This window comes from Gobio gobio, assembly GCF_949357685.1.
Source record: "Gobio gobio genome assembly, chromosome: 4".
In the NCBI taxonomy this organism is placed as follows: Eukaryota; Metazoa; Chordata; class Actinopteri; order Cypriniformes; family Gobionidae; genus Gobio; species Gobio gobio.
This window is the reverse complement of record NC_137100.1, coordinates 47,969,148-47,994,757: the sequence shown is the minus strand read 5'-3', so window position 1 is coordinate 47,994,757 and position 25,610 is coordinate 47,969,148. Positions and strand designations below refer to the sequence as shown.

The window sequence follows — 25,610 nt, the reverse complement described above, 5'->3', positions numbered from 1 at the left end:
AGCATGATTTTCCAACAAAACTTTATTTATAACAGTAAAGAGATCATTTTGTTGGGATAATGCGTAAAAACGTGTTAAGTGAGGACAATATATTTTCAAAGTTAAATGCTGTCGAGTCATTCAAAGAAAAACATAAAACTGTATTGCAAGATTTATTTATTTTGTTTAAACTTGATCATTTTTTTAATACATGATTAAAAACCTGCTATCCCATGCACAAATGTGCTGAAAAAAAATATATGGCCTGTGTTATACAATAGAGGCCAGGAGGGATCACAAGGACATATTTCTCACTTGCACTGTGATTATTAAAATACAGCAGCAACAATAAAAAAAGATTACCAATTCATGTAAATTAATTCCAGTACAAGGGCCAGAGTCTCCCTTAACATGTGGCTTCACATACATACAAACATAGAGATTAGATCATCAACAGGTATAAAAATAATACATTCTGAATAGTCTTTAAAATCTGATTAAAAAAAACTGGAGCTATCTTGGTAGATACAGCCTGCATATTTCCCTTTATTTTCATGGAGAGAATAAACCAAGAAATACAAAAAGAGGAGTGTTACGAATCACTTAGAGTAAGACAGCAGTATATTTATATATTGGTCACTCCCAGTAGAAAAAAAACCCTGCCCTTATATAACCACCTAAAGTCAGGTTCTACACAATTTTACCAGATCCATTATGAAAGATACAGAATACAATTTGTCTCATATTAGTTCTGATGAGCAGCTCTTATATGAAGAATATTGGTCTGCTGGAGAGGAAAACAATTCCAAGAACGAGGTCACAATATGATTGTCTTTTTTTGTAAATCAAATGCCCTTTAAGACACATGTGCATGACAAAGGGTTTTTTGGACCACTTTGCCCAATTAAAACACTGTATTAAAACAAAATACTTGGTTTGTGACAATCACTTTATGATTCTAGGGACATACAATAAAGATTGTAAGTTTACTTGCATAGTTCTCTTTGATTTCACACAAATGGTTTCAACACCATGTAAAGTTGCATATAGTGGCATCACAAACTGATAGCTCTTTCTCTTAAAAAGAAAAGCTTGAGCAAGCCATTTCAGCATGTGAGGTCTGTCTTGAAGAGACTGGGCACAGCTATGATTGGTGATTCTAGCAATAGTACGGTTCCATGCAGTCTTTAAACATCAGATCACCACCAAAATACAGACTGTATCACAGTCTCTTAACATCATACATGATCATCTCCACACAGACTGAACAGAAATACTTTTATATTCATATATAATTCCATATGAAGTAAATTTCTAGAGTATTTTCATAAAACAATTGTACAGGAACTTAACATACTGCTAAGAGAGTTGTATAATATTCTACATGGTGATGCAGATCCAAACAATTTTTGGACTGCCATTACATGACAAAGCCAGATATCTCACAAACTTATGTGCCATTTGTAGTTTGGGGTTAGATCTGAATGGTCACAGGGCGGTAGAGGTCAGCTTTTTGGCACCACGGCGCTGAGCAAGTGTGGAGCAACCCACCGGCTCCAGTACAGTAGAAACATTTCTGTTTAGGGCTGAATAGGTGGCTGCCATCGCTCCCTGAGATGAAAGGTACAAATATTAATAAGACTATAAAGTCAAACATAAGCATTGAGTATTATAATGCAAAAAATAATGATAGGGCTGTTGGGCTGAGAGGGAAACCATAATTATTATTCTGATATTGTTAGTTTCACATTTGAATCTATTATCGCTATGCAAACCTTCACTAGATGAGGGGCGTCCTGGCGGTTGAGTTGGAATTTTGGAAGCTGATCCTTATTGATTATCCATCGGTGACGAAGAACCTGAGCAGCGGTCAGTCTCTTATGAGGGTCAACATGAAGCATCTTTGATACCAGGTCCTGTCAACAAAGAAGTTTAAAGATTATAGATCAAACAGATAGAACATATACAGTGAGGAAAATAAGTATTTGAACACCCTGCTATTTTGCAAGTTCTCCCACTTGGAAATCATGGAGGGGTCTGAAATTGTAATCATAGGTGCATGTCCACTGTGAGAGACATAATCTAAAAAAAAAAAAAAAATCCAGAAATCACAATGTATGATTTTTTTTAAGGTCAAACGTTTCCTGTAGTTTTTCACCAGGTTTGCACACACTGCAGAAGGGATTTTGGCCCACTCCTCCACACAGATCTTCTCTAGATCAGTCAGGTTTCTGGTCTGTCGCTGAGAAACACGGATTTTGAGCTCCCTCCAAAGATTCTCTATTGGGTTTAGGTCTGGAGACTGGCTAGGCCACGCCAGAACCTTGATATGCTTCTTACAGAGCCACTCCTTGGTTATCCTGGCTGTGTGCTTTGGGTCATTGTCAGGTTGGAAGACCCAGCCTCGACCCATCTTCAATGCTCTAACTGAGGGAAGGAGGTTGTTCCCCAAAATCTCTCAATACATGGCCCCGGTCATCCTCTCCTTGATACAGTGCAGTCGCCCTGTCCCATGTGCAGAAAAACACCCCCAAAGCATGATGCTACCACCCCCATGCTTCACAGTAGTGATGGTGTTCTTGGGATGGTACTTATCATTCTTCTTCCTCCAAACACGTTTAGTGGAATTATGACCAAAAAGTTATATTTTGGTCTCATCTGACCACATGACTTTCTCCCATGACTCCTCTGGATCATCCAAATGGTCATTGGCAAACTTAAGACGGGCCTGGACATGTGCTGGTTTAAGCCGGGGAACCTTCTGTGCCATGCATGATTTCAAACCATGACGTCTTAGTGTATTACCAACAGTAACCTTGGAAACGGTGGTCCCAGCTCTTTTCAGGTCATTGACCAGCTCCTCCCGTGTAGTTCTGGGCTGATTCTTCACCTTTCTTAGGATCATTGAGACCCCACGAGGTGAGATCTTGCATGGAGCCCCAGTCCGAGGGACATTGACAGTCATGTTTAGCTTCTTCCATTTTCTAATGATTGCTCCAACAGTGGACCTTTTTTCACCAAGCTGCTTGGCAATTTCCCCTTAGCCCTTTCCAGCCTTGTGGAGGTGTACAATTTTGTCTCTAGTGTCTTTGGACAGCTCTTTGGTCTTGGTCATGTTAGTAGTTGGATTCTTACTGATTGTATGGGGTGGACAGGTGTCTATGCAGCTAACAACCTCAAACAGGTGCATCTAATTTAGGATAATAAATGGAGTGGAGGTGTACATTTTAAAGACTAACAGGTCTTTGAGGGTCAGTATTCTAGCCGATAGACAGGTGTTCAAATACTTATTTGTAGCTGTATCATACAAATAAATAGTTAAAAAATCATACATTGTGATTTCTGAATATTTTTTTTTTAGATTATGTCTCTCACAGTGGACATGCACCTACGATGACAATTTCAGACCCCTCCATGATTTCTAAGTGGGAGAACTTGCAAAATAGCAAGGTGTTCAAATACTTATTTTCCTCACTGTACATTTGGCTAAGAGGTGTGTTAAACAAAAGAAGAGCCTGCAACCTTTGCTTCAAATGATACAGAATTCCAGTATCCACCAGTCAGGGAAAATTTCCCACTGCCAATCCGAGCCAGAATCTCTTCTGGTGTATCTTCGGGCCCATTAGCAAATGGAGTGAACCTGAAGGATGCACAAGAGTGGTGAGTTTTGAAATTGACACGAATATTTTATTTGAACTAAATCATGCTAAATCCTCCATTTTCTTAGAAGATTTAAAGATAAAAAGTACAGTGAGTTAATGTACCCTGTAAGCATGGTATAAAGGAGAACTCCCAGACTCCATATATCACAAGCTGCATCATAGCCTTGCTTCTTCAGGACCTGAGCAGATAACACACACAAACCATAACACATTATGATTACAGAAAATATCTTACAATAATAATATAATTAGTGTTGTCAAATATATAAAAATATAGAAATTTCACTACATGTTGATTCTAAAATATCTGGTTCCAATACTCCTTTTCTGTAGTATCGATACCGATACCAGCTGCACGTCCTCGCTCTCTCTTCTCTCTGAGGTCCTCTCACTCACTTGTTTAATTTGCTCTGGTTGAATAGTGCTTGTACTGCGCATAATTTGACTAATTCACACAGGTTTCGCATTCACATCTAAAGCATGTGCCCCACTGATCCATAAAAGTGCCACTCTCATAGCTCGCGGGTACCAAATAGAGTTGTTTTTCATGGCTTATTGCGCTTAAAAGATCAAATACACACAAAATTGTCGAAATACCCATCTTGGTGACTACTCAGGTAAAAAAAGGTTTTGCAGTTTTGGAATGTAAATAGTTGAGAAAGTAACTAGTCACTTCTTTTGACTGAATAACTTTATTAATTGTAAGCATTAATCTGCATTTCATTTTTACAATAAATAATATCCAGTGTTATTTTACATTGTATTACTTTATTTAATTTCTGTAGTATTTCTTACCTGAATACTATTGTTAGACCCACCTGAAAAACTTAAAGCCGTGTTTATTTCACTTGTCTCTTTATTATACTGGATTTATTTGTGCTATCATTTGCAGTTTGTTTATTTGTTTTTATTTTATTACTGCTGTGTGTAAGCTATTGCAACAAAATTACCCAAATTATCAATAAAATAAAAAAAATGAAATAATAATAAACAGGTACCTCTGGAGCAACAAAGTTAGCAGTGTAGCATGGTGTCATCAGCAGCCCGTTTTCTGCTCTAAGTTGTTTGGCAAAACCAAAATCACAGATCCTGATCGATTCTGGGTTGCCCGATTCATCCACATACAATATATTACTGGGCTTTAGGTCTCTGTGTACTACCTGCAACCAAAGTGCCAATATATTAACCATATAATATAGAAAAATAAAATATGTATTTAAATAAATAAATGCATATAAAAAGATATAAAAAATGCATATAATACATTTGATAACCAAAGTGCCAATCTTTGGATCATAACCCTAGTAACTCATAATAAATATATAATTATATAATATGTATTTAAATAAATACATTTATTTCTACATATTATAAAAACAACTAAACAAATAAAAGTAAACAAAAACAACAATACATTTATACACAGAAAATATACAGTACCTGTCAAAATTTTGGAAACATTACAAGAATTTAATATATAAAAAATTCCATTTAAATTATTAATATATTATAATAAAAAAAGGTTAAGCAGCACAACTGTTTTCAACATACTATATAATAATAATAATAATACAAATAATAATAATATTAATAATAATAAGCAATGTTTCTTGAACACCAAATCAGCATTTTAGAATGATTTCTGAAGGATCATGTGACACTGAAGGCTGGAATTGCTATCACAGGAATAAATTACATTTTGAAAAATATTCAAATATAAAACAGTTCTTTTAATTTGTAATATGTTGCTGTATTTTTTATTCAATAAATGCAGCATTGGTGAGCATAAGAGACTTCTTTCGAAAACAATTGGGAAAAAACAAAAAACAAACAAATATGAATGTTTCCAAATTTTTGAGGGTACATTACAGGAAATGTACATTACCTATATATAAATATATTAATAATATTCAATGTGTTGCAAAAGTAAGAGTGCATGCTGATTTTTTTTATTTATTCTGGACACATTAAATATTATCAGTAATATTTGGTGTGTGTCTGTGTGAGTGAATGTTTTTACCCCTTGGGCATGCAGATATTCAACAGTCTTTGTAATGGTGTGAAGGACAGCGCTGGCCTCTCTCTCAGAGAAAAACTTTTGTCTGAGGATTTTATCCAGTAGTTCTCCACCTTTCATCAACTCTGTGACCAGGTACACTGATCTCCCATCATCGAATACCTATAACCCCACACAGACTCAGAATAACGACAGACATCACCTGGGATATTTGAGTAATAAGACAAATGTCACTCACGTCCTTCAGCGTAATGATGTTGGGATGTTGTCCATATCGCCGCAGAATCTCAACCTCCTCTGCTGGATCTCTCCTCTCCTTATTGATAATCTGCAATCCAATCAGAACAAATGAGAAATCTCTAATAAATCTAAACGCTCTTTTGAACGTTCTATCTTTCAAAGAATCCAGAAAAATGTATCATGGTTTCCACAAAAATATGAAGCGGCACAACTGTTTTCAACACTGAAAACAATAAGAAAATAGTTTTCTTCTAAAATTGACACACCAATCAGAACTGCCAATACATCTCTCTATAAAACTGTATAAAACATAAACCCTCAATAAATCAATAAAACAGACAAAGAGGTATGCGGTTACCTTAACTGCATAGTCCATGGCTGAGCTCTTGTGCACACAGCGTTTGCAGATGGAATAGGAGCCAACACCAATGTCTTCTTTAACATCATATACATCTGTGAACTGAAGCGTGCTCCGGTGGGGTTGCTGTATAACATCCACACATGCACTTTATTCCCATGTGTACAAATGTTAAAGGGGTTTGAAAGGAGGAGCGAGCGAGTGATGCGAGTATACCTGCAGTAGGCCGCTCAAGTTGACGTTGCTCTGAATGGGCGGCTGGCTCTCCTCTTCTACTCCTGTAGCAACAAAGCTGAACCCTCTGAAGAGCTGATGAGCATTGGCACTTGGAGGGATACCAGGAGAGTCTGGGACCAAAGAAAAAGGGAAGTAAGAACCATCCAATTGTTGTGCCTAGAAATGCATCTACAGCTAGGAAAGGGAATGTATGCGTAGCTTACCTCGTGGGGTTTTGGCAGTGAACTCTGAGTCAAAGTAGACTGTATCGTCTGGCCTCTGGATGGCTGGCTTAAAGGGAGGAGGCACTTCCTTTCTGAATAATTTCTAGAGGGAAAACAAATACTATGGAGGAATGTATTGATATCACAATTCTGGCTGATACTGATAAGCCAATAATTAATTTCACATTATAGCCAATAACAGAGTAGAATTTTCCATATCAACCATTTGACTGTTTTGCCTAATAAAAATACAACACTAATAACTAAAATCAATCGTTTTAAATGCTACAAGTGAATTTAGGCATCACAATATAAAATTTTACAGTATAAAAAAAAAATTCATTCTCAGATTTGCAAAAGATTATATGTAACTCTTATTAAAGGGGTGGTAAACCACGATTTCACTATTCTAACTTTAGCTAACGTGTAATGTTGCTGCTTGAGCATAAACAACATCTGCAAAGTTACAACGTTCAAAGTTTAAAGCAAAGGGAGATATTTGCTTTTAAAGAAATCAGTTTCTAAGGACTACAGCAAACGGCCGCTAGGGACTACTACACATTCACCCAGGTTTTGCTGACATCACCAGGCCCAATATTTACATAAACCCCTCCTCCGGGGAATATGAAATAAGGGGGGGTGAGGCCATTTTGTATCGCGGCGCTGTTGTGGTATAGTAGGCTGGAGTGTTGTTGCCGCGATGCCAAGGAAACGCTGTTATTTTCATCCGGATTGCAGGTCTGGGGTACTTGCTTTGTTCAGCCTTCATAGGGACGGGGGTGCGTTGCAGAGCGTTTAAAATAAAACATGTTATATGCACGTGTGTTTGAGTCAGCGGGGAATCAGGCACGCGCAGGGCTCCCGTCAGCTGCGTGAAAAAAACACTGCCGGTGCGTGGATGCATGACGCGCGCGCTGCACATTTCACGGAGGACAACACAAACTTCCACAAACTTCCACAAACTTCGCGAGTTCAATACAGGATATGCACAACGGCTTGTCCTGAAAGCTGGATTTACAAACAGAAGCTGTTCACGGGCCACAACCTGTAAGTGATTTATATTTCATCGATGTGTTTTCCTGTAATAGGTTGTAGCAAGGAAGTAAACAGATGACAACGCTGTTCTGCAAACCAGTCTGTTAAATGCTCATTCATACTTAACGTTATCCGACGAACACCTATCGTTACAAACACTAACGTTAAAATCTCAACAGCGAACCTGGCATTAGTGTAAATGATTCTTTGATTAGAGCTTTTATGTATTGTTTATCTACAGGCATGCTAAACATGGTTCTGTGTGTGATTTGGCTAACTTACTAGTTTAAGCCAGTGCTTAGTGTTTGTTTTGGGTTAGTTCTTGTGACAGATATTTGGCTATAATCGTTCTAAAAATACAAAAGTTAAAGTGCCATTCAGTAGCGATCATTATAGATCCGCAGTCTTTACTCTGGAGGACTGAACAGCTTCTGCTCGATCATCTTCACTCAAATGTTCTGGGTCTGATTCGGGCTCAGATTGGTATGGTTTTATTGACGCCGTTGTTTACACTGACCAAAGCACAGCCTCCGATAAAGGTAAGGGGCGTGACGTTTCCGACATACGTGCACTAGGCGTTTAGCGAATCACAACACACTGGGTTACTAACCAATCTGAGCCCATCGCGTATTTTTGAGGGACTGGCTTCATACAACCCGGAAAGCATCAGACCGTTTTACAAGGAGGGACAGAGCAGTGTAGAATAAAGGTCAAATATATGAAAAATAAGGCAATTTTTTTTTAAACGAAGCATGAACACATGTTACAGTGCACCCCACAAACACAGTCAAGCCTTCAAAAGAATGTGTTTTACCACCCCTTTAAATTACTAGTGCTTTTAAACTACCTTTGCTGTTATCTAATGCTCACCTAAACTTAATGTAAAAAAATTACAAATAGAGGAAATGCAAATGCTCAATAAATGTCTAATATTGGTTGATATTAACCAGTACTGACAGACACTGATAAATAAAAACTCAAATAAAACACTCTACTGAAAAATAAAATCTCTCAATATTCCTTTTGTGTATATGGTAAGACACATGAGGATGAGTACATTATTATTTTGGGGCTTATATCTTCAATTTGTGATTCATTCAATTTCTTATAAACTTACATTCCAGTCAATTGTGGTGAAGAATGAATGTCTTTTGATCTCTTCTACTCCATCAGGCCCAGCTCCTGAAATTCCAACCCCAACATTCAATGAACAGACTGAAACATTCACCAGATTTACTCAGCATGAACAACCTGTTCCCTGAAACTAGCTGAAAATGAGCTTTTTCACCTAAGCGGTTGCCAGGATTCCTCTTGAACAGATTGCGGAGCAGAGACTGAGCCTCGGAACTGAGAAACTGAGGCATTCCTAGCTTAGCCCTTGAGGCACAAAAAAAACAATGTCAGTGCAAAGGCTCAGTTATGTAAATCAATATTGAGGAAATAAGACTCACTTTAAGATCATTGTCATGGTTTCCTTGCGGTCTTTCCCTTGGAATGGAAGCGTTCCAGTCAGCATTTCGAACTAAGGAAGTAGAAATACCCAATAATCACTGCACTGATACACAAATAGTGTAATTGATATTATATCCTGTAATGATACACTGAAGTATAATTTCAGCGTAACCCCTCCCCTCTCACCATTAGCACGCCATAGGACCACCAATCAGCGCTGTGGGTGTGACCTCTGCGGTTGACAACCTCTGGAGCCATATACTCCACCGTACCACAAAAAGAATATGCCTTGTTCTCATGGTCAATGGACTCTTTACTCAACCCAAAGTCTAAGTAACACACACATAGACAACAAATCTAATACATATTGACACATTGTGAGATGCTCACAAAATGCGTTAGTGAGTTAATTCAAGATTGTTTTATATCAATATAAGCCCTTATCATTATGCATTGATAAAACGCACATACCTGTAAGTTTGATGTGTCCATCATTATCCAAAAGAATACTGTAAGAGATCAAAATTTGGTTCACTCGTGAAAATGTGTCAAGTCACTTTTATTTATATAGCGCTTTTTACAATGCAGATTGTTTCAAAGCAGCTTCACTGTGCAATGCACTGGCTTTGTCAGTGTTATTACAACCATTGTAAAATCTACTGTATATAGTTACTGTATATAGGTATACTGTATATTGTTAAAATATGTTTACAAGTAAATGTGTTCTCGTTTGCTGCTGTACTTTGAGCTGTGACCTCGCATAGGGCCGCCACGATAATCAATCAACTTATGATCAAATGATCCTTGCAAAGTGGCACTCAAATCTTTTTAAGCGCATTATCAACAGTTTATTGATGACTCACTCACAAAGACAGTCCCTTGCCGCCACCTATTGCCATAACAATGTAACTGCACTGGCTGACAGCCTGTCTAGCTCACACAGAGACGTGCCAGATGTGCATGATACTTCTGAAATAGCACTTTTGGAAAGCCTCTTGTACAATCAGAACTGTTATAAAAATAATAATAACCCAATGAGCCTATATATATAGCAAAAAAATAATAATTATAATATGGCGACAATATCAAGCCACTCAAAATCACTGCAAGAGAAATTCCTTTACCACGACAGCCCTAACATCACATTTTATGTAATATGTGGGTGAGAAACACACTTCTCTGGTTTGAGATCTCTGTAGATGATTCCCAGTCCATGTAAATGGTTCAAAGCCAAAGCCAGCTCTGCAAGGTAGAATTTAACATCCTCCTCTGTAAACATCACCTAAAAAAAGACAAAACAACAGCAGAGGAATTAGCAGAACTTAATCTATACTAGTATTATTTTTTTTGAATTCTTGATCATTTTAAAATGCTTGTTCACAATTAAAATGAGATTACACTACTGTTCAAAAGTTTGAGGTCAGTAAGCCTTTACATTTTTTTTGTTGAAAGTTTGTTTTTAATTTAGCACCACACCAACTGCAACGGCTATATTCATGGCGAAAAAACAAGTGAAAAAAGTGAGAAAGTAAATCAACAAATAAAAGCAAAATATTTTTAAAGTTTCTTTTTTTTATTTATCTAAAACTAAATCTCACTTCATTCAAAATCTTTTCATAAGAATCAACCAAAAAATGTAAGAATCCTAGAGTTTATATAAAAGTATTAATTTATTTTAAAAAATACAGCAAAGATGCATTAAACTGATTAAGTGTCACAGTAAAGACTTTTACATTGTTGCAAAATTGCTAAAAAAAAAAACCTTATATCTAAAAATTCTTTCTATTCATCAAAGAATCCTGAAAAAAAGTCTTGCAGTTTTCTTGCCACCAAATCAGCATATTAGAATGATTTCTGAAGGATCATGTGACACTGAAGACTGGAGTAATGGCTGCTGACAGAAATAAATTACATTTTAAAATATTAAAATAGAATACAGTTATTTAAAAAAATGTAATATCATTTCATAATATTACTGTTTTTACAGAATTTTTGATCAAATAAATGTAGCCTACGTGAGTGCAAGAGAATTATTTCAAAAACATTTTTTTTTTTTAAATCATACCAATACCAAATGGTAGTTTACATGTTAAATTTATCTGTACTAATTCACCTCTTTGGACAGGCGAGTGAAGAGATCTCCTCCTCTGAGGAAATCCAGAATCAGATAGAGTTTGCCTTCTGTCTGAAATGCTGAGGAATCAAAATTAAAGTTGCAAGATCTGTAACAAGGGTACTAAAAATATTATTTGTACATTCTTAAAAGTTCCCTGGGCTAGGCAACGAAACCATAAAAATCAATTTAGTTAAAGGGTTACTTCAGTGATTTAGCATTAAAGGTGAACTATGTAGGATTTTTGCAGTAAAAAATCCAGAAATCACTAGGCCAGTGTTATATATTTTGTTCAGTTGAGTACTTAGAATATCCCAAATGTTTTCAACTATTTGTAAATCGTGAGAAAATTGCTATTTTAACCAAGGAGCCGGGACGTGTGAGCTATGCGTGTGAGGGAGTCGCCTGTCGATTGCGTCATATCTGCATCACCCTCGGTCTCCGGTTTTATTCAGTGAAACACTTTACTCTCACTGCAGTGTGAACAAGTGTCATAGCAGCCGCCGAGCGAACGTCATAACTTCCTTTTCAACACACTCAGATATATCTAATACGATAAACAGAGCTGCGTTACCTCACACTCAGCACTGGAGAAGAGGAAGTGCCGCCGGCAACCGTGTCATAATAAAAGTCCCGACAGCGACTATGCCATAATAACAGTCCCGCTCTTCAATCGCTCCTGCGGCCTTGCTCAGCTCCACAACACTCGGTCCTGCTCTGCTTCAGACTACAGTAATGTTAATAATCGCATCCATGAACATGATTTCTGCCCGAGTCCTATCCTGACTGTTTCCCACCGGCTGTGAGGCAAAGACCACATGTCCCGAGATTCTGCGCTCAAACGTGGCGTCATCAAACTACGCCTTTGTTTTGAACAGGCGACCTCTAGTGGACGGAAAAGTTACATAGTGTAGCTTTAAGCTTTGTATTTAAACTGGGTCATTTATGCAGTAGAAATGTGAAATTATTTTTGAATTTGGTGCCTTCTAGACTGAGAAAAGACAGAAAATGTATTTTGGTCTCATGTGGATGAAAGACAACAACTCCCAGAATGCACTTTCTTCGCACTCCGTACACCACGGTTTTGATCTTCATAGTAATTCAATAATTTCGTTCAGTTAGAGAATAAACACTACAATTAAAAACTGAACGTATCTTTTCAATAAAGTGTGAGTGAGCTGAACGAAAGTCACGGCACAGGCAGCAGTGTCAGATGTCATTCCTCACGCAGAGCTGAACTGAGCTGAGATAACGTTAAGCGCCAGTCTGGCACGTTTTCAGATCGCATATGGAAGCTAAACTATCACAGGAATTAATTGAAAAGTTGAAACACTCACTTTACTCTGCACCGCGCTCCGTTATTATGAATGTCCATGCGGGCGTCTGTATTACATTCTGTGTGTGTGAGATCTCTTCCATGTGGGCGGGTTGATAACACGAGGAACAGCTCCATCTAGTGGCTGTAGTATTTGCCTTTAGGCCAAAATCTCCAAGTAGGGCTCGCTGCAGCCTGCAGTGGATATCCAACTCCGCCCACATCCAAGTGTGACGTCAGAAATCCCGCCCTGCAGCTAATTTCATTGGTTACAGTGACGGGTAGGTTTAGAGATCAGTGTTTGGTGTAGGCAATCAGTACTTAATTCGTTACAGTGACGGGTAGGTTTAGGGATCAGTGTTTGGTGTAGAGGCAGTCTCTACTGTGATTGATATGACCAATAAAATCGTAAAAATCGGCTGCAGGGCGGCAATGGCCTGGCCTCTGACGTCACACTTGGATGTGGGCCGGGTTGGACATCCACCGCAGGCTGCAGCGAGCCCCTTCTCAAAAAATCCTCAGATCACGCAAAATGACGATTTTTGCGTCATCGGAGGAATTTTTCCAGAAATAAAATGCACAATTCTCTCGTCTCAGGGGGATATGATGGTGGAAAGTACCATAATTTGAATATACTACCGGGTTTCTACTGATACAAAGCCTAACGCTAAATCACTGAAGTGACCCTTTAAGAACTTAAAAGTACTCCATATAACAAGATATGATGATGATGTACTGCAAGTTCAATTCAACAGAAATGCACAACCATGAAGCATAAAAATCTCACGGGATGTCGATATGGGATGTCAATAACTCACCATAGTGCAGTTTAACAATAAAAGGATGGTTGACCTCAACTAGGATGTCTCTCTCCATCTTTGTACGCACTCGATCTCGTACTGAAATACGAACAAACACACAGACAAACAAACAAACATTGTAAATAATAATTTAAACTTCCTTTTTTAGTGTGTATGTGTTCAATAACATAAAGGCATAAAGCAACATACCCCATAGGGCTGGGCAAAATGTAAAAAATATTTTATCGATAAATCACCTTTAAAAATATTGCGATATCTGATTATATCGTCTACCCGAGAAATGAATTCCGTTTCATGAGGAGAATTGTACAATTGTTGTATAACTGAACAAAACAGAACCCAATTTGGTAATTGTAAGAATGGTAAATGTATGTTTATGTCACACAGCAATGAGTCTTTCCTATTTTTTCCATAAGGTCCAATGTTTCTCTTTCTTTTTGGCTTTATTGCCTAAAAGTATCAAGATAAGTTTCATTTAATTAATTATAACATGTACTCATGTAGCACGGTTTTTAAACGGTAAAGTAATTATTTCTTTCTGGTTAAAGTTCCAATGTCTCATTAGGCCGCTTATAACAATATAAAAAATACTGCTTTATTTATTTAGAAACAGAAGTAATTAAAAACATTTACTTTATTTATTAATTTTTAATCTACCGCAAAGCTGACACTCCCAATAAGTTATAACAGAGCTGCCTGTTCGCGTACATAAGATATTCAAAGCAGCATCATTTCTAACAAAAATTTTAATTACAATGGTCATGTTTGTGATTTTTGTTTATTTATTATGTACACTATTTAAATGAATATTCAGAAACAGGTGCAATTACTGAGTGTTACCATTTTATTTTCATTTTTCTGAAAAACTTTTATTATACTGCAGACCAAAGTAGCTAAATGATGTTTGATACAGGGAATGCATCTCCAAAGCATAGTCGCAAAAAAAGAAACACGTTGTCGTTAGAGCAGTTAGCGCCAAACTACAGGCAAATAAAATATAGATTAGGCTAATTAAAAAGTTATTCTGTCAAGTTTAGTGAGTGATTTTCTTTTTCTTGTTCTTTGATTAACATTAATGGCAGCGGGTTTAACTATTAGGCTGCTGTCAATGCATGGATCCAATAGGCTTATAATGTTTTTCTCTTCCTCAACCGTTTATGTTCACGGGGTAATTTTGACAATTATGTGTGTATTTGTCTGTGCACTATATGACTGAGAATACATGCGCGCAGCACATAAAACAGAAGTGTTCTCTTTGGTGATTTCTTGTTCTTAAAGAATGGTATCAAGAATTGGAATAAATTTTCTATTCATAACCCTTCTAACTACTATAGAAAATATTTAATTCATGCTATTGCATGTTAATAAATATGTGTATGGTAACTTATGGGGCTGTGTGAAAAATATGTCATTTTTTCCAGATATTGTCGATGATCGTCCGGTAACTGACTGTTATAATCTACATTGCGTTACATCGTCGATATACAATAATATCATCATATCGCCCAGACCTAACACAAAACACATACCTTTCAGTGTAGCTTTCTTTAGTACTTTCATAGCATAAAGCTGTCCTGCATCTGGCCCAGTTATCTTCTTGACAAGGAACACCTGCACAAACGTGGACCATTATTAACTGAAACCAAAGCAATGCTTCTAAACGTAAACACAAATCATTTTCAGTCATTATACTTATATATGTGCAGTTCACCTGACCTTGCCAAAAGAGCCCTGGCCCAGAACCTTGCAGAGCTCAAACTGTCGTGTGTCAGCTTTCTCCGAACCCTCCTTGACGTGGTGAGTGATGCTGATTTCCTTGACAGAGCCCTCATCCTATGAAAGAAACATATGAAATGAGCACACTTGTGTCAACCACAAAACATGCAATTCAACACCAAACACACACACACACACACACACACACACACACACACACACACACACACACACACACAGATCACGTATCTTGTTCTGTACTGTTAGAAACATAGTGATGACAGCAGTGTAACTTAAAAAAAACCCAACAACACTAAAATCAAATGTCAGGATACACCAACACCACTTCAAAACATCAATACAAACTCATGCCCAAAAAATGTACAGAGGGTCAGGCAAACACACACACACTATATGAGAGGTTGTTATTAAAGAGAAGCCTGGATGGCTGGTGTCTCTGCAGAGGAGCAGCGTGCCAAAGCCTGTGGGAGGAGAAAAAGAATAAACACCACAAACAAGCAGTGAGGGGTTTAAACCTGGCCCATCTGACAAAATGAACAAATAACTGACTGAATGCCCACCAATGAGCAGAAGAAGAGATCACCAAGGGGAGAACTGTTCTTCAGAGAAAGAGCAAGAGTGCTATGTCAGAATCATCCCACTCTGGACTAGGGCTGTCCCTAACGATTATTGTAGTAATCAAGTAATCTTCTTATTAATCGGATATTTTTTGTGGTAACAAATATAGACCCAAGCAAATACCTAAGCCTTTAAAATGACTTAAAATACATATATAAAAACAATGAGGCAATAATATTTGGTTCAAATAAAGTATCAAAAGCCAGTAATCATATGGTTTTATAGAACAACACTGTTAAAATACATAATATAAACAATCATCTTATGTACATTATGTATAACAAATGCCTGCAGAGGGCACCAACGGCCTAGGGTTGTGTAGATTAAATGTTACTATTAAATATTTATTTTTTATTAGTATTCATAATCAGTTAATATTATTTATCTGTATTATTATTATTATTATTATTAACTAATATTCATAATCATTTGTATTATTATTATTTAGTCAAAGTGACCCTGAGTACAGAAGTGTGAGGGTTACATGGAGAGGAGATCAATTTGAACACATAATTATGCACATGGAACAGAAATTCTCTGTAAGGAAGAATTGTGTAGCATGATGTTGTTTTCCTGCCAATGCATATGACACAAGTCACAAGTTCTCTATAAGACATCTATTTTAAACAATGAACAACAAGTTTCTCTATGCATATGTTCAAGGGTATATTGTGCCGCACGAAAGCACGAGGTATAGCGTAAACCAGGGGTTTTCAAACTTTTTGTGTGTGTGGACCACCATTTGTAATCAAAAAATTTTGCGGACCACCTCATAACACACATAATAAAATATGTCTACACACAGTCCTACCTGAATTATTCCGCACCTCTAAATAGGCTTACTAGCACTAAAACTATAACTAGTCATCACATCAGTACAACAGGCTTGTTAAAAGAAAGTTTACTGCACACAACGGCTGCCACATATTTAATTTATTTATTCTGGCTCATAGATGCATCCGACTCACTGTCAATCTCTTCATTTTTTGTAACTTCTGCCTCTGTCTCTTTTCTCTTCAAAGAACCTGTTGCTATCCACCGATCCATAACGGCACTGAACTTGAACGTCACAGCCGAGCGCCACTAGCCTATTTTAGTAATCGCACAATAACTTGACAATTTAATACAAATGTTATATCAATATAGGCCTACATATTCTTTTTACTTTTTATTTTTTTATGGGAATTTCCTGGTAAAATGAAGGTAAAAAAATATTATTTTATTTTATTTTATTTTGCCTTTCCACGGACCACCTGCAGTACCCTCACGGACCACTAGTGGTCCGCGGACCACAGTTTGGGAATGACTGGCGTAAACAACCGGTTTTCTGGTAATGTAATGAATTTCTCTGTTTAAGCAGCCTATAAAATCCAGGAAGGGTTATGGTTAGTGTCCAGGAAGACAGAGAAAGCTGGAATGAAGACCATCTCCCAGAAAATTGTCTCTCTCTCCTATGTCTGACATATAAAATAATAAAAAAAGAAAAATGATTGGCAAAATAACTGGTGTCCGGTCCTGGGAATTAAACTACGACGGGAAAAAGCTTAATTTTTAAGTCTACAGGTTGCTACACTTTACAACAGATCAAATCCTTGTTTAATATTCGCCAAACGACATTTAATTCAAATGTTCATTTAATCTTTAATATTTGGCTACTTCTTTACCATAGAAATGCTACAGCCACTGCAAGGTTTTAAATGTTTATTTTTAAATTGTGAGGAAATTTGCATATTTAGAAACAGTGATGTATTCTCATTTGTTGGCCTAGGTTTAAAAATGATTTACCTGACAAATCTGATGAAATGGTGTATATTGCGTTCCCAGATGAACGTTATAAGCAACCCAAACTACCAGCATATGCAGAGATGGGAGTTTGAGACGCACTCCACGAATGTAAATGATAACAGTTCATGTGGAGCAGCATTTACTGTGAACAGCACGTAACCTACAAGCATATAAATAATTAAAGCGCATTTAAACCTTTAAGGCATATATTTATTCAACTGAATCGCAGCCTTTGTGAATTCACAATAGCATTATGTTATAGTATTTTTTAAAATGTTTTTTATACATCGCGCAGCCTTAGAAAACAGTCTAATGCAGTTCATTGATTCTCGGAATTTTGCCGGTTACGCAACATGGGTAAACTGCAATCGAGGATTTGTAAAAAATCAAGTACTCGAATTTAATCAAGGAATCGTGACAGCCTTACACTAAAATGCTAATTAATGGTCAAATTGGTTAGAGCTGAAAGTACTACACTTCACATCATATCTCCTTTTTCTTTCACTCCAGCTCTCTCTTATTCTTACCATACACTTGAGAGCAGGGTGGTAGTGACTTATCTAGTCATCCACAGAGATTTTCATCAATAAATGCCACACACCAGCAGTCTGCCAACATGAATGAGACTGAATGGTGGATGATATCTGATAATCTATTGATGGTGGAAAAAGACCACAGACATCAATATCCACCAAAGCGATGGGACATAAGCATGTTTATACATGTGTAAAACAGCCCTTGCAAATGATGTGGGATGCAAGTCGCTTTGTGTTGGCCCATAGTATTTTTATGCAAGAAGAATTTCAGAATTTCAAATATCTTTAACAAACAGTCAGCCTTGTTACTTTGATTGCCGTAACCATGTTTTTTGGAAGACTGCAAACTTCATTAATAATCCACACTCCTGACCTGCTTTCATTAGCAGTTCTAGATCATGTGACAATAGTTAAAAGCTCATCAAATAAGAGAGTGTCATTTGTTTCATAAACAAGGTTAAGGATGTTTTAACAAGTCAAATAAGGATGTTTTATTAAGCAAATTCATTAAGCGCTAAAGGATATAGTAACTGATATGTAGACAATAACAGAATGTGTTAATAGCCGTTAATACATCATGCATTTTAGCATGGCTGAAACATTGTAATGACCAATCTGCATAAAGGACAAGAAATAAGAAATATCCCTTCCGATGCCAAATTTACACTGGCACAGTGTGTGTGTATATATACACACTAGGGATGAAACGATTACCGGTTTCACGATAAACCACGATAAAATGTAGTGACGGTTAGTAATATCGTATAAAATTTAATTATCATTAAAACCGCGTGTGATTATCACGATTTTAAAACTCGCGGTAAATCTTGTCCAGTCAGCGTCAGTCTGGCTGCAGCGCTGTTTTCTGAATGAGAAGAAATGGCAGAAGGCAGTGACAGCGCCGGGAGATTTTTCAGCCTCTAAAAGGACCAAATCTGAGGCGTTGTCATATTTTGGCTTTTACAAAAGTCCTGAGGGAAACTTAATCTAAGATGGTCACCCTGTCTGCAGAACATGCCAGAATAAAGTCGCTGTAATAGAGGGGAACACTTCAAAACTACGAACGCAAGGCAAGTGGACTTTGACCTCAATACCAAAACTACTTCTGGGAAATAATAACGTGAAGCGAACAAACAAGTTCAGACAAGACTAGGGTGACATTTAAGGGATAATAATCAGGGCTTGACATTAACAACCGCCATTTGCGGGTGTAAGTTGCGGGTGTAACTTCTCAAAATCCATCTGTTATAATCGCGTTGCGCATTATAACCACTCACACGTGTTTATATTGAGTTTATGAATGCAATGTCTCATAATCAGAGGCGTTCAGATTATCCGGAATTTTGTTCAGAGCGCGCGCCGCTCGCCTCTCACGCGCTGAAATCTACACTAAAAGCAGAGATGTGTGTGTGATGTACGCAAGAGATTCACTCATCATACTGAGGTTGACTGTTTTTATTCTATTTCAGCAGCGAAAATAGTTTCAAACAAACACAGCAGAACCACAGCGCATCTGATATGACTGGCATAAAGTTGGTGAATTTAGGGACCGTCTCTAAAGTTACACACAACATTGGTAACGTTATACACGTTTGAAACTTTAATAGCATTTGAAGAGAATGAAAGTCATAAAACTGGCTGTAAAGTGATCATCTAGGTGTCAGGTATGATGCAGACATTTTGATATTTAATAAAATAAACTGTCAAATCATATGGAAATATGGATATGCATTATTTCACTAGGATACTGTTTGGGCTTTTACACAAAATATGCTAGATTTAAATGCATCATTGTTGAACACTGATGAGAATATTGCTTGAGAATATATTTACAGAGATAATATTAGAGATTATATTTACGATAAATTATTGTTATTTATGCGTTGATATTGACGACGGCCATTGTAAGGAAGAAAATCCCACAGAATCTTGCTTAAAAAAGTGCATAGAGCTGCTTTAGTTTGTTTGTTGATTTTCAAATATAAAACTTGAACAAAATCGTGATAATATTGATAACCGTGATAATTTGGGTCACTATAATCGTGATGTTAAATTTCCATACCGTTTCATCCCTAATACACACACACACAGACTGTTTCATACTGCTCAAAGTGACAAATGCATTTCCACAGCAATTACAACAGTATACTCTGTCTTTTGTGTGTCATTGCATCTTCACACTGAATTTAAGCAGACACCGAGCAGCCTTAACTTGGCTAGATAAAGACTCATTAATTAAAGGGAAATTTAATGTCATTGTATAGGAAGCAGAAATGTTTGTTCTCTGTTTTAAGTGAATTTCTCTGACATGCCGTTTTAAGTCCCACGCCACGACCACAACAAATGATTTGCATAAAATAAATTAACTTAAATAGAAGCTTCAGAGCAAATGAGATGACTGAGGGGGCCTGATATGAGAAAGAGGAGCCAGAGAAAGAGTTAGCAACCCTCAGAACACTTTAACTGAAGTGTGACCAAGGATGATGACTGAGGGACACCTCACGACAGGAACAGGAAGTGAGCGTGGGTGTTACACACACTATGTCTCAACAATCCTCCGTCCCACATACACGCACACAACAATGGGACCGGCCTAAATATACACTACCGTTCAAAAGCTTGGTGTCAGTACGAGTTTTTTTTCATAGTTTTTTTTAAAGAAATCAGTGCTTTAATCAGCAAAGACTAATTAAATTGCTCAAAAGTGTTTAACATTGTTACAACAACAAAAAAGCTATTTGAAAATAAATGCTATTCTTTTGCATTTATTTTAAATAGCTTGTTTTTTGTAACAATGTTACAAAACTTTCCATCCATCAAAAATGTATCACGGTTTCCATAAAAATATTAAGCAGTACAACGGTTTTCAATATTGATAAGAAATATTTCCTGAGCACCGATGGATCATGTGACACTGAAGAATGTCACTGGCAGCAACATTTTCAGCTTTAGCATCACAGGTATAAATTACATTTTAAAATATACCAAGATAGAAAAGTTATAAAAGTTTTTTTTTGTTTTGTAATTTTAATTCATTTTTCCTGATCCATCTTTATTGATCCATTAAATGCAGCCTTGGGGAGCATGAGAGACTTTTTATTTATTTTTTTCCCCTCCAAACCACTCCAAACTTTTAGACTGTAGTGTAATGGTTATAAGGGAACACACTGCTGTATCACAATCAACCCCATCAAATGATATCAGACAGCTTTCAGTTTCTGCTGGGTTAGTGGAAAATGAAGCTCTGCTTGAAGAGAATACTGAACATCCTCTTCTCCTACTGGCTGCTTGCCATGTCACTCATCCAACAGGAAACCAATAAAACCAGGCTGTCCTCTGAGACAGGAAATGTGATGTTAAAAGCCAACTAGCTTACATAGGAAACTCATCTTTGAATTGAAAGACAGTGGGACATTAGATCAAATTCTCATCAAGCTGTGAACGAAGAGCTCGTCTGATAAACTGTGAGGAACCAAAGTTGAAGTGCTGGATTCTGTCAACATAATTCGTTCAGTTTGACAGACAACTGACAGATTACAAGTTCACATAAAACACACACACATATAAGTGTTGAACTTACTTGAACAGGAGCATCATCGTCAGCCATGGAGTCATCCTACAAAACAGGAAACATGATGTTATTAACACAAAACAGTAAAAAACATCATGTTACTATTACAAGCGCATTTGCAAGGACTACAATCACAACATGTCAACAATTACAGAAAATCATAAAAGGAACCAAAAAAAGCCATACAGAAAATTGCAAATACAGTCTATTAAAGGTGCAATGTGTAATTAAAGGGTGTTTGTATTAGTCTTTATATGAGCGCTTTGTAAACACAGGGGCGGTACTTCTGCCTACGTCTAGCGTGACTTTCCAACATGATTACGTCACCCATAGCACCTTGCAGAGCTTAAAAGGTTAAAAGGTATATACATTTGTTTGGGGGGGGGGGGGGGGGGGGGGCGACCATTCTTTTCACTAGATAATACCATAGCTAATACCCTATTCCTCATCTGGGATCACGCAGAGCCTTCGAAGCCTTTTGAAACTGCATTGATTTGGACCTTCAGCTTTTTGGTTGCAATTGAAAACCATTATATGCTGAAAAATCCTGGAATGTTTTCTTCCGAAAACTTTTCGACTGAAGAAAAAAAGACATGAACATCTTAGATGAGATGGGGGTGAGTAAATTATGAGGACATTTTCATTTTGGGGTGAACTAATCCTTTAAGTTCAGTAAGTACATATGAAGTGAGTCATTTGGGAAAGGGCCTTCATGACTGAGTCATTGAATCATTCATCCAAACAGATTTTAAAAAATAATAATAATAAAATTATTAAACTGCAGCACTTCATATTTTGTCAGAACCTCTAGTAAATTAATGTTATTTTATTTTGTTGTCTATTCCGAATCGCGGGAGAATAATGATCTATATTTTAAACAAACAAAAAAAATTGTGATTCTTAATTCATCAAGAATTGTGCAGCCCTTGTATATGCAATATCAAATCACCAGACCACATGTTGACAAAAGAGTAAAATGACAGTGTGGAAGATCGTTGTTTACATAAAGTCACAGACTAAGTGATTATTTATAGGTCCACACACAAACAGGGGACTAAAAACAAGCAGCGGACAGCTATTTTCAGACCACAGGATTAGCCTGGATCAAAGGGAAGTTAATTAGGGAAAGAGTACCAGGGGATAGAGGGCTAAGAGTAAGAGGGAAAATACTTGTTACTATTTATTAACTCAGAAGACATTTATCATAAAAGAAACAACTGTCCCCTTGAGCAAGCAGGGGTTCTGTATAAATCATAATGATATACTCTCAAAATAGTTGATGGATTATCACTACTGGGGTTTGAAAAACTTTTTCAAGTCACCAGCATAGATTTTAGATTATTTGGCTCTGATATACTCACTCAACCCAAATCCGATATTGTGTGTGTATATTATTCTGTGTTATTGTTAAGCCCCGCAAAATGCACAAAAACATTAAAAAGAAACAACATTTCCGTGCACCATATTCCAAATCTTCTGAAGCCATTCTGTAGTTTAATGTAAGGTGCCTCATTAAAAAGCTGCGCTATAAATTGAAAAGAAATATATTTTCATTTCATAATATATATTTAAATATAAATATATTTACATAAATGTATGAGTCATACATGACAAAGTCATGAGTCATGAATGAATGAGTCAGCCTGACTCCTGTTTATTTTGAATATCTACTAGTGAAGCTATAGGTTTATTTACAATTTTTGCACTGGTGCACAATTATCTAATAAATAATTCACTAGCCTTCATGTGTGCCTGTTTGTTGTTTTGTTTTACAAAGTTAGGAAAGTAAATGTTTAAGTCTAATGCCTTTCACTAAAGAATGATCCCAGTCTCTTCCACACAGTGAGCCATACAGTTTATTAGATAATTCAGCACTTTTTTATTATTATTATTTTAATATCAGATCAGTACTCTGTATCTGCCAATTCTGAATCCCAGGTATCGGAGGCGAAAAGGCGGAATGGAGCATCCCTGCAAAAGTCTAATAGTATTTTTATTTTCCCAATAATTATTACAGATCGAATATTCAACTATTCGTGCACAACCCTGGTTTTTCTAGAGTTGTTATTGAATTTTAAATCCAGCAAAGTCACGTCACACATAACCCTCACCAATCAACGTTTACATTATCAATCATTGGTGTTACTTAAGAGAACTTGTGCACATCCCTAGTAGTAGTCAACTGTAAATGTCATTGAATGTTTTTCTGTAAGTTGAAATAAAAAAGTAGTAATAAGTATTATACTTAGTTGGTGGTGTTAAATTGCAATACTTAATATCAACAACCCAACAATGTAACATCTTACATTCAGGGATTTAGATCAATTGGAGGTTATCCTAACTTTAAGAGGTTGTTTACAATTATTTATGTTTGTGTTAAGAAAAATATTAAGAAAAAAAAAGATAAGAACATTCTTATGAAGTTCTTAAGAAGCATTTTATTCTTAAAGAAATGTTTTGTGAATCCAGCCCCAGGACCAGAATACAAGGTTGTTTCATAATCTAAGTAACACACTGACCATGTCTGAAAAGCTAAATGGGACGTCTATCTACCAAGACAGCATTTGGGGACATTATAAACTTATATTTTGCACATTTATGGCATTTTGGGCACGCCTATGACGCCCAAAAATGCAGTCTAGGTATGTAGGCAGCTCACTGGGTTTTGAGAAACAGCCTGTCAGTCTTTGTAGAAGAAGTTAGTTCCCCACCCTGAGTTTATTGCCCAATGCATACTCGAGTTAAACTTAAACCACTTACAAAAAGGCCAACATGTGTCCATTTTAAGTAAGAACGAATCACGTAAACGTACATCGAACAGACACAAACACACACACACACACACACACACACACACAAACACAAACACTGTGCTTGTCTGGTCAAGTCTAGCTTCGACGGCTTACACATTCTCTAGCTTTACCAAGTAACTAGGCACGTTGGTCCAATTAAATGTCTAAGTTAAGATTTAAAAGACACACGTCATATCGCTTTTAATATTGTGTTGCATTTTAACGTCGGCTAAAGTATGAAGCGCGCACTTTTCTGTATTCAGTTATGTGTTTGAAAAGTAGCGAAATTCTGAAACGCAAACTTTTTTGTTAGAATTCAGTGTGTGCAATCTGTAAACTACTAAGTTACTCTAAATATGCACTTCAGGACTGTAACGTACACTGGCATTCCTGTGACACGAAGTATCTGCTTAAACGTGGTATCATACAGTAGCACTCCTCGATGTCGTAAACGTAATACAACCAACCTCATTCTCCATATGCCCCATGGGCAGCTTCTGCCAGGGGTCTGCAAACTGCGCCAGTGGCATCTTCAGGTCCCGATCTTTAACTTACGATCACCCCGTGAAGTGATTTGACGCTGTCAGTCAGTGTAAAGTTGCACAAAGGAGTCCCACAAAGAGAACGGTCCCTTTCTGGCGCGTAAATAAATTAAGAATTCAGCTACAGTGCCTTCCAGGCAGTTTTTTTACTTCTAAAATGTCCTTTTCCTCTTCACAAATATTCAAAGTATGTTTTAACTGCAGAGTAATACACTTCCGTTTTCGCTCAACATGGCGTCGTCGCCCCGTTCACCTGTCTGTCAGAACGAGGCTGGAGGAGACGTCATCATGCGTCATAGAGCGACACCGTGGCCACCCAGTGGTACCGACCTACCCGACCCTGCATATTGGTGCAGGTAAAGTTTAATTGTGTCGATGAATTAATTCTTCTTAGTAAAATTTTGGTTTGAGATATTATTTTTCATATTGCCTTGTTATTTAGACAGCCTTTAAAACTCGTCTCTACTGCTTTTTTGAACAGCGCACTGTGAATCACAATTGGAGCATCCTTGGTTGTGATTTATTTTTGATGATTATGTAGAACATTCTTCTCTCAATCTTTTAAAATCTATTTTTCCTTCGTAGCATCCACGTTTT

General features: G+C 37.0%; 1 protein-coding gene across 1 annotated transcript; it reads right to left on the bottom strand.

The window, feature by feature from the left end:
• Positions 1-5: 5 nt before the first annotated feature.
• On the bottom strand, positions 6-25,295 carry rps6ka3a (ribosomal protein S6 kinase a, polypeptide 3a). The gene is made up of 22 exons (XM_079813719.1): positions 24,939-25,295; positions 21,689-21,724; positions 15,149-15,265; positions 14,962-15,043; positions 13,430-13,510; positions 11,297-11,376; positions 10,359-10,465; positions 9,655-9,692; positions 9,370-9,512; positions 9,183-9,253; positions 9,020-9,108; positions 8,849-8,913; positions 6,697-6,799; positions 6,473-6,603; positions 6,257-6,382; positions 5,897-5,986; positions 5,662-5,820; positions 4,640-4,801; positions 3,744-3,820; positions 3,502-3,619; positions 1,755-1,895; positions 6-1,590 (listed from the first exon to the last, which is right to left on the bottom strand). Exons 1-22 carry the CDS (start codon positions 24,999-25,001, stop codon positions 1,468-1,470), a joined length of 2,202 nt encoding a protein of 733 aa, XP_079669845.1. The 5' UTR covers positions 25,002-25,295; the 3' UTR covers positions 6-1,467.
• Positions 25,296-25,610: the final 315 nt, after the last annotated feature.

Bases quoted from the DNA above. Each gene is read 5' to 3' on its own strand.
- rps6ka3a (XM_079813719.1), bottom strand. From the start codon at position 25,001: ATGCCACTGGCGCAGTTTGCAGACCCCTGGCAGAAGCTGCCCATGGGG. The intron at 15,266-21,688 runs GTAAGTTCAACA...TTTCTTTCATAG, and splicing joins ACGATGATGCTCCTGTTCAA to GATGAGGGCTCTGTCAAGGA. The intron at 9,254-9,369 runs GTGAGAGGGGAG...CTACTTCCTTAG, and splicing joins GGTCCTATGGCGTGCTAATG to TTCGAAATGCTGACTGGAAC.